This window comes from Gasterosteus aculeatus, chromosome X (assembly GCF_964276395.1).
Source record: "Gasterosteus aculeatus chromosome X, fGasAcu3.hap1.1, whole genome shotgun sequence".
NCBI lineage: Eukaryota > Metazoa > Chordata > Actinopteri > Perciformes > Gasterosteidae > Gasterosteus > Gasterosteus aculeatus.
This window is the reverse complement of record NC_135698.1, coordinates 6733289-6743355: the sequence shown is the minus strand read 5'-3', so window position 1 is coordinate 6743355 and position 10067 is coordinate 6733289. Positions and strand designations below refer to the sequence as shown.

Here is a 10067-nt window from a genome sequence, read left to right as displayed (position 1 = left end):
TCCATGTGTGCGTGGCCGTGGTGTATTTCATTTCTTATCCCTCATTTGTAGGAAATTGCCTTACAAATTAAGCTAATCCATTTTTTACAGATCACAGTGGCAAGAAAAGTCAGAGTGGTGCTTTCATTTTCTAATTTATTCTGATCAGATTTGAGGTATAAAACCCTTTTTTCTTCATTACACAGCAATTTTAAAGCACAACTATATAATCAGTTTATAACCCTGATAAACTAAATGTTCATAATATGTGAGAACGTTGTCAATAAAACCAAAAACAATAATTACAATTACAACAGTTATTTCAATTGATTTGGAATACTGTCATGATTTTTGTTTGGAAAATTATTTCTATACAAAATCTGTGGCGTTTCTCCCAAATGACCTGCTTAAATGTTTTAACTTGTAAAGCGAATAAATAATCAGCACTGCTACTGAACCCAAGAAAACCCCTTCCAGCATCTCCTGTGATCGCTGTGCCACCGGAGAAAACAATTGTGCCACATCAGATTCATTTGATTACAGGTGTCCTCAAAGGCAATAATGTCACAAAGCACAACACAAGAATGAAATTACTTTTTTGACATGCAAACATTAAGGAAAACCTCTCACCGAACCTTCCAAGTGTGCTGAACAGTCTTGGAAATATCAAAGTTGTGACCTCTTATAAAAAAAAACTTACAAATTACAACTTACTTAACTTACAAATGATTCCTTTGACATCAACAGCTCCCCCAAGCTTCATAAAAAAGAGCTAAAGCCTGGGGAAACACCTTTGTTATTGTTACGTAGTATTTAACACTCAAAAATCTGTTTCATCAGGACTATTAGGACTAGTTTAAAACAGATCTGTCATGACAGCTGTCATCATATTTTAACTTGAATGTTGCTCAATTCTGATTGATTGTGATCAAAAGTATGTGATGAAAAGTATGTGACATCACCTTTTCCCCACCAGAGGCCGGCCCACTCGGAAACAAAAAGCGCTCTGAGCGAAGTCCCTTATGTGTAACACCAAAGACGACTTTGGCAGAAGGTTTTAGGATCCAATCCCTCACAGACAACAGATTATTGAAATGAGATTTCTGGTTGAACGTTAATAAATGATTACACACGCAAGCGTGCGTATTCAAGCACAGAAGAGTGCAACAGCATGTGGAGCTCTACAAAGTGCATTAACAACCTTGAAGATGTTGATCATCCAGGTCCATGTGCTTTTATCCAGTGAACAGAATGCATTAACAAGTTGCCAAGTATTTAGTAGCCAAATCTGATAGATCTAGTAAACCTTGGCCATTTCAACATTACTGTGTTCTACCCAAGGTGTACCCCATCTCTCGCCCGAAGTTGGCTGGGATAGACTCCAGCCCCCCCGCGACCCTGTGTGCAGGATAAGCGGTTTGATGATGGATGGATGGATGGATGGATGGATGTGTTCTACATTTTAAAGCTGTTATCAGTTTAAATGTTTGAAGCTCGCTGACTCGTCTGTGTGTAAAAAAACAGACGTGTGATTTTGATTATCTGACCTTTATAAGGCTCGATACGAGTTTGGGAGCATTGCTATCGCCTCACATCGCCTCTGAACATGTTTACGGCAAGGCAGTGGCTAATGGTGCTTAGAGCTAAAGGTGCTAACAGCTAATGGTGCTATCAGCTAATGGTGCTAACTATGTCAAAAGTGCGCACGGACCAAACAATGCTCACTCGTTAGCCGGGACGACATTATCGGTTGCTTGGACGACACAGGCATGCCAACACACACACACACACACACACACATACACACACACACTTATGCTCTGCTAATTGGATGTTAAATGCTGCTCCTTTAACGGACTACTGACCAACTGACCTTTCAGTGAAGTCAAGTCAGGAAAGTGTGCCGTGTGCGTTGTTATTATGAAAGAGTCAGTATGTGACTCAGAGAGCGGCTCACTTTGTATTTTCTCTTTGGCCATTAGCTCACAGTGAAGGATGCGTCGGCTTAAATTTCATAGGGTGTGGCACACTTTCTCCTGACATTTGGGGGAAATAAATCCATCCAGCTTCTTTGGCTTGAGTAATTTTTTAAGATGAGGACATTTTCTAAATGTCATGGTGTGGTCTATTCAGAGCGGCAGGTAAGTGATGATGTGTGGAAAGTGGGATTTTCTGTTGAAACTGAAGGGAGAGGGGGGAAAAAAACAGGTTTTACCTGCAAGCCATGGACTTCTCTTTGCACGTGTGTGTGTTTGTTTGTGTGTGTGATGAGTGAGCGCACAATTCATCCAAGTGTGTTAATCCGCTCTGGTTGCTGTCGCCGGCCCTCCTTCATGCTTCTCACTTCAGATCACCACCATTCTCCACCTTCTCCACCCATTGGTAACCCGGCCCTGCCCCCCACAGCTCATCCAATACCTTGGCCTGTCTTCAAAGGGCTTCACGGTTTTACAAGCAATCAGGACACACACACACACACGCACGTTCCAAATGCGAATAGCCACACACTCCTGCAGGTACACACGCAGCCTTTCGAATCGGCCCACATGGTGCAAGATGTAACCTTTAGAGGGCAGCAGAGTTTCACTCGGGGTGAATTGGCACATACGGTAGTTGCAAGGATGATTCCCTAATGTGGTCGCTGGACACGCATACACACAACACAACACATTTGTTGCCTTTCTTAATTCCCACACCTCTCTTTCTCTCTTCTGACATTCCTTCTGTTATTGCTGTCATTCCTTTCAGCTCACCCCACCCAATGCGTCGCGGTTGAGGAGGGAGTTGGAGATTGACAGATCTGCTATATCTGGTTATATGCTGTAATTGAAACTAATTTGTCTTGCTGATGACATTTTCCGCACACTCCTTCAGCCATTGCAATCAGCCGGTATTAGCTGACCCGACGTCTTGTATCAGAATAGGTTATTGAATGAAAAGGAGGTAAACAGGCTTAGCAACGGTGGCATCACCCGAGGGGGAAAGCCACTGCAGGCATTATACAGCTGCCAGGCTGAAATGAGAGTGTGAAAACCTCTCTGTCCCTGTCACTTTCTCTCTCATACACAAACATGAATGCTTGCATTCATGCACACACACACACAAACTGTGCCTTAATTCTAACATTTCCCTGGATCAGTGAGAAATTTGGAAGACATTGAAGAGAAGATAAAGAGAGAAATACGTACAAGTTGGCTCTGTGAGTTTAATTATCAGGTAAATAGACAGAGACCCGGAGGTGATGATCACTCACAAAATCACTTTTCCTCTTTGTCCTGTTCTGTTGCTCATGCTGGTAAAATAACGTGCCTCCTACTGTGCATGAGTCAAATCGCTCAAACGTTTGAGTCGGGAAACAAAGCAGATGCTCTTACCCACATTGTTTGTACTTGTCATCCTTCCGCAAAGTTTAATTGACAAATTAATTCCTCTGAGTAGAAGGGCTGTAATATTTGCAATTTACGACACAATGTGACATTCATTGGCCAGTTTTCAATTGTGCAGAAATACTGTCCTTTAAATGATTCCCATTACAGATGAATGCTGTCCCATAATACGACCAAAGCACCAGTTACTTCATGGAAATACTATTTGAGAAACCGATGATGCCACGTGATGAAAAGTCCGGGGATACTGGAGCTATGAGGAATAATCTGTGGAAACAAAATGTACTGGTGGTAATCCATCCAATATACTGTATATCACGACTGTAAATTGTGTACGGATTGACTGACCTGAAACAAATGATGCAGAAAAGGCAAAAATATTCAGACTTGTAATATTTGTCTTGTAAAGTTTGTCAGTTACAAAGCTCCTTTGCAGCTTCAGAAGATATTTCATTACTAATTAGTGTCTTGTAAAGCCAAAAAAGATAAAAATCCCATCTCTCTTATACATATTAGCAAAATAATCATACGGCAACGAAGTCATGCTACCAATTAATGTGGTATTTAATGCTCGCAGGGGTGATATTTATACGCAATATGGTATTTCATTCATTTCATTTCAATGAATTTCAACTTGTGTCTTTAAAAGATTCCTTTATCTGATGAGACCTACAACTCCGGCAGGGAGAGATAAACTTTTCCCCTCATACTTTTCCTCTACTCCACTGACAAGCTGAGTAATGAGTCAATGGCTTCTCCCGTCAACACGGTTTGTCTTTTACAGTCACTGCGTGCGTCCCAGCGACCCATTAAGGCTGCAGACCTCCTCTACACTTTCCGTTTCGCTTGTGCATCTTCAAAAGTTACCCCCCCCCCTCCCCAGATCAGAACACACCACCCTCTCGCTCCGTCTCGACACTGTGTCTACCCTCCCTTCTCCCAGCGCTGCATATTTAGAGAGTGCGGGGGTCGCACTTCATGAAGCTGTGAGCCTCATTTGAATAGATGCAGCAGCTGTGCTGACACGCCGGCCTCGGCTTGTGAATCCACGCTCCTCTTGCACCACGAGAGAGAGAGAGAGAGAGAGCGGAAGCCGAACGACGGCGTGACAAATTGCGTTTTCTTATTTTCATCCCGTTGATTTATCCGTTCCCTCTGCTGCATTGCCACCCATCAAGCAGCCCGCTACCACACCCGTCAGCCACACCCCCCATCCCTTCCCCCCCCCCCCCCCCATCTCGCTCCCATCCTGTGGAGCGGAAGGCCCGCGGCCGTGGTAATGGGGGAGGTTAATTGGCCTCGCTGTGTCTTCAGGAGGCCGGATGGTGACGATAGCGATCGTCTCCGGATGCCTACCCGCTCGCCCTCTGCTCTTTTCACATAATCGGAAATAGTCCCCGCCCAGACCTCTTTGCCTGGGACAGCTTTCACATGGAAACTTTTACACACACACACACCAACACCTTTCGAGCTATTCAATTACTCAGGGATCTCACTCCTCCGATACGGCGTGCCATCCGTGAGCCGAGATGATTTGCATTTCCAGGGAATGATAGCACAAGTTAGAGGAGGAGGAAGAGGCGACGAAATGCTTAGGTGATGGATTACCTGCCTCTGGCAATATTCAAGACGCTGCAAGTTGTGCACGTTTGTTTTGAACTGCGATTAATGTTTGCGTGCTCACTGACGTTCTAGGGATCCTATTGGGGTTATAAAGGTGAACACCAAACTACTTTATATACCTGTAGACCGACAGTGACCATGTTTCTGATACCTCAGCCAGTGAGGAGGACCTCAGTCTGGTTTCTGGAAAACACCTGGACTGGTTTGAACCATGTGGTGGTCAGAAAACCTCATCAGATCAACTTCAATACAGCATATGAAAATAATGAGTAATGAGTGTAAATGCAGTATTACTGGGTTTTCTGTGCACAAAGGGGGTGTTCAGTGCAATCCAGTGATCCTCCTCTGTCTCTTTCTTCCTATTCACCCTAACTTTCATCAGCACAAACACTCCCTTCCTCTCTATTTCCGCTCAATCTCAGCTGCTCCCCCCTTTCCAGCCCCTTCATCCATCTCCACTCTGCGGTCAGATGGGCCCCTCCAGGTGACCGATGAGCACGGCCATCGATCACTATAATCTCAGCCTTTTACAGTTAATGAAATCCCTGTTGGCTCACTCCGTAAGCACACACAGCAAATTGAGCAGAGTTAAATTTCTGGTGTTGATAAAGATAGAGTCAATCGAACTCTATTTGGAATTGATCTAAATCTCTATGTTGTTAAATCTGTTTGATTTCACACTGCACCACAAAAGAGTTGGTGTCAAAATGGAGTGTTATTACTGTTATTGTGAAACCAACTCTATGGGTCGTCAGTCTCTCAGCTCGGGTGTAAGGAGTGACTACCCTCTGGCATCGCGCGAACAATAATCTCGTGAGAGCAACAATCTGGCGGGATTCAAGTAATTTACCTGCACAACTCAACTGGAGCAACGAGCAGCACAACGTTTTCGAGGACAGTTTGTTCAAAATTGAAGAAAACGTGTTGCATTGTGTCGGTAAGTAACAGTTAATTAGATAACCTAATGAGTGCTATTATTATATACAGATGGACATATATTTAGACATTAGTAATATATTTATAGCCGCTCTAATGTAGGTTAACTGTTATGCTGCCACCTTTACTGCAGCCAGGCTAATGTCAGCTAGCTAGCAACCGTAACCTACGCCCAGAGCGGACAAACTACTGTACGGTAACTGGCAAGCTAACGTTGGCAAGCTAATTTTGCCAAGCTAACGTTAGCAAGAGTTTGTTTCTTCTACTTTCACACGTTTTCTGTTTACTGGTCTATTGAGTCTGACTGTGAGCAAAATAGAATTCCTGTTGAGTGTTTCAAGTTTGTTAATGTAACGTTAAGTTACGTGACGGTACTTTAGTAATGCCAACATTCTTTCAAATAAATAAATGCTAGTTAGCTGGCTAGCTAAGAGCCAGAACCGGTTCCCACGTCTTAGCTGCATGGAAGCAAATATTCTCATACGAGGACTGGGTATATGTATATCTAAATTACATTTTGATTATCAGAAGTGTCGGTAGTTAATATGAAGTTACTATCGGAAAGTTAATCGGAAGGACTCCTTTCTCAAATACGTTTTACTGTGCCTATAGTTACTCAACGCCGCAGGGCTCAAGTTTTGAAGAATGGGGGGCTGAACGCCACGGCTGACCGGGCGTGGACACTACGTGCAGCGGTTACGGTTACAGACACCGTCGGGAAGGTTGGAGGGGAGCCAGCGCGGACTTTTTTTTCAGCGTGAGAAATACGATGTGTGGCGTAACACTTGACAATCATTGTCTTAAATACATATGATCTGTCACTGGGTAGTAATTAAGGAAGAATATAATATGCTTAGTACTTTTTAAATGCTTTATTTAAGATTGAGATTGTTTTGTTACTGATAGGTACATTTAAATTGTCTTTGTTCTGTCTGCCATTTTGTAGATCTGGATGTTGAGCTGGTTGCAGATCAAGCATCCTCCTCTGTATTGACATCGCTGTCCCCAACTTCATCCTTGGTAGTGGCACAGACTGCACTATCCCCAGCTTTATCCCATTCATCTGATTCCACCGTTATTCTGGAGTCCACAAGAAAAAGGAAAAAAAAGAAAGAACCCAACAGGGTTAATGGACCAGAATGAAGCAAAACAGGTAGAGCTTTGAATAAATACATTTGAAATCCAAAATTAATTATTTTTTGTAAATGTATTCGCAGTATAAAGTAATGTCATTAGAAAAGTTAAATTCTTTAAAAAAAAAACTAATTTTTACCGTAAGCATGCCATAACAATGTAATATTTCTTGGCAGATGGTTGAGGGTGTTCTGAGGGCCAATCCAAAGGGTGAAGAAGTCTTCAATGAGTATGATAAGACTAAAACACTAATAAACACTAGTAAACAAATGGTGAACATCCTGGTTGCAGATATGATAGAGCTACATGGGTAAGAATTGCAGGTCACTTGGTTATGTCATGTGTTGTAGCTAAATAATGCTGTTCTGTATAAGTGGTAAGGGTGTATTTATTCTTACAAAACATACATGCTTAAAAGTAAACTATGACTTATTTTTAAAGGAGGGTTCCACCGTCAAGTGTAAGGACCAATTATGCACTGGGAATTGTGACTCTTTTTCCATACCTCCGTGATCCATTCTCCAAACTTGGATATGTAAGTTCTATCTGAAAACCAAATCAGTGTGATTTCAATATCTTCTTCACTTTTCTAGTTTGTACTCATCTTGTTTCAGATGAGTTTTTGTAGGTTGCTCACCCTTGCATTTTCAACCTGTTTTTTAAAATGTTTTGCAGTCTATTCACTGTCTACAATTTTTGTGTTGAGTAACTTATTCTTAAATTGAAGCATGAGATGCCTCTGTTTGGGTCTTTCTTTAAAAAGGAACACTACTATGATCCTGAGGGTAATACTGGCTTCATTTCACGGAGGATCAAGACGGTTCAACGCAACACCTTTGCTGGCTTGCGGGGTCGTTCCAAGACCGTTCTTCAGGATGGTCCAAAAACCAGGCGAGAATCTCTGTCAACCTGCCAACAGCTATTTGGTGAGGAGTGCAAGGAGGCGATATCTACAATAAGACATTCCAGCGATGAATCTGTGGTCAAAGAGAAGATGAGAGCGACTTTCCAGTATCGACAGAAGATGGTTGGGGATGATGCATCATCTTCATTCCTGGATGTGTTCCCTCGTTTTCTTGATGTACCTGGATTGGTAAGAAAACTCTTTTGCTTTGGTTGTAGTTGTCCAGTGTAGAACAGTAATATAGTCCAGTGCAGAACAATATAATATCTGTCTGCACTATACTATAATCTCTTTAATCTTCTTTTCAATCTTCCATTTCAGTATTTGACCTTTCATTCATTTTGTGATGTATGCTTGAACCTGTATATTAAAATATTGTTTTCCTTGTTTATAGATCGACCAGGATTTCTCAATGATGTTTGGTGACGAAGTGTCTCAGAAGTTCCTGTCCAAGTGGTCAACTTTCTTCAAGCCAAACATCACAGACTGCAAGACTGCAAAGAATATGGATGAGTTGCTGTCAGCAACTGAATCTGAGTCTGAAGATAACAATGGTCAGTATAAAACGTTTTCTTGAAATATATATTTCAGTGTTGTACTAAATAAATACATTTTTTATGCCTTTAGGATGGGACAGTGATCTGTCTTCAATCCTTTTGCTGCTGCATCTACTCCCTCCAACTTCAAGGGGCCAGAAAAAAACTACCAAGATCAGTTCAGCTCAAGCAACCAGCCGTCTTGTTAGATATCTTAAGGTATGCAAAAGTTCCTACACCAAGAATCCCTTAATAGATGTTGGGATTCTGAGACAGTTTTGCTCTGTATATCTGCAGAAATGTGATCAAGATGTTATAGTAATTTATGTCTCTTAACTGACCTACAGGAAGGAGCCAGTATTCCTACCTTCCTTGAGAGTGTCGACGCAAACAACCGTTCCTCCTTTGCATCGGTGAGCAAAAGAAGAATATCCAAAGGTTCTACCTTATTATCGACCGAAAACCACTCCCGTGCAAGGCACACACATCAGTGGCAGCTTTAGACATTACATTTGGACGCCTGTTCAAATGTTACAAGTACAAGGTGGGTCAGATATTACGGTACTGAGTACCAGGTTGGGTTGTACTTATGCACTGGATGTACCGATGATCTTCCTGTGTTCAAAAAGATCTGTGATATTATAATACATGAACAGCACGCTTTCATGATATCCTGTAATGTACAAACAATGTACTATGATGACCACTTTAGTGCATACTGTATAGAAGACCAAATGAATGTGTTTTCTGTCATATCTGTGAAGGCACTGACTTATTTTAGACCATTTGACAAGCAATGCTCTAATGACAATAGTCAAAGATACATAGTGCCTTATTGTTACATTTAGATAAATGTACAGCAATGAAAAAAGATTTGGTAATGTTGATGCATTTGAAGAAATAAAAATGTTAAAGTAGTGAACTTGTCATTCGTATTTCTAATTATTCACATTTCATTTAAAGATTTTTTTTTTGTGTGGGGGGGCGGGGCAGCAATAACACTTTATAGTGTTAATGGGGCAACTCCTTTTATAGTATGCACATCACACTATAAGAGTTAATTAATGACTCCGATGAGTATTAATTTCTAACACTACCCACTGGTGTTGAGAAACTAACGCTTGAGTATTGTTAAATTTCAACTATATAAGTGTTAAAATTAACTCTATAACAGTGTTAAAATGGCAACACTTTAAAAAGTGTTACATTGACACTGCGTAGTGTGGACCCCATGGGACACTTTAAAAGTGTTGAAATTAACTCCAATAGTGTTAATTTGAGTCTGTCCATTTTGCTGTGCAGGGTTGGGTAGACTTGCACCAACACACACACACACACACACACACACACACACACACACACACACACACACACACACACACACACACACACACACACACACACACACACACACACACACACACACACACACACACACACACACACACATTCACCCACACGCAGTATGGAAGTTGAGTGTTGGTGGGTACTTGATTAAATCAATAGCAGCAGAGAGACATGGATAAGCAGCCAGATGGATGAATTCAGTGGATCATTATCTTATGTTCC

At 41.7% G+C, this 10067-nt stretch overlaps 1 protein-coding gene across 1 annotated transcript; it reads left to right on the top strand.

Moving 5' to 3' along the window:
* Positions 1–6939: 6939 nt before the first annotated feature.
* Positions 6940–9416, top strand: LOC144383647 (uncharacterized). Its single transcript, XM_078081981.1, has 7 exons — positions 6940–7077; positions 7235–7368; positions 7500–7593; positions 7822–8151; positions 8357–8516; positions 8590–8717; positions 8846–9416. The coding sequence occupies exons 1-7, from the start codon at positions 7054–7056 to the stop codon at positions 8999–9001; spliced, it is 1026 nt and encodes a 341-aa protein (XP_077938107.1). The 5' UTR covers positions 6940–7053; the 3' UTR covers positions 9002–9416.
* The last annotated feature ends 651 nt before the right edge of the window (positions 9417–10067 follow it).

Excerpts from the sequence above, each read along its gene's own strand:
- LOC144383647 (XM_078081981.1), top strand. The coding sequence starts at position 7,054 with ATGGACCAGAATGAAGCAAAACAG. Across the intron at positions 7,594-7,821 it reads CATTCTCCAAACTTGGATAT|GAACACTACTATGATCCTGA; the intron begins GTAAGTTCTATC and ends TTCTTTAAAAAG. Across the intron at positions 8,517-8,589 it reads TGAGTCTGAAGATAACAATG|GATGGGACAGTGATCTGTCT; the intron begins GTCAGTATAAAA and ends TTATGCCTTTAG.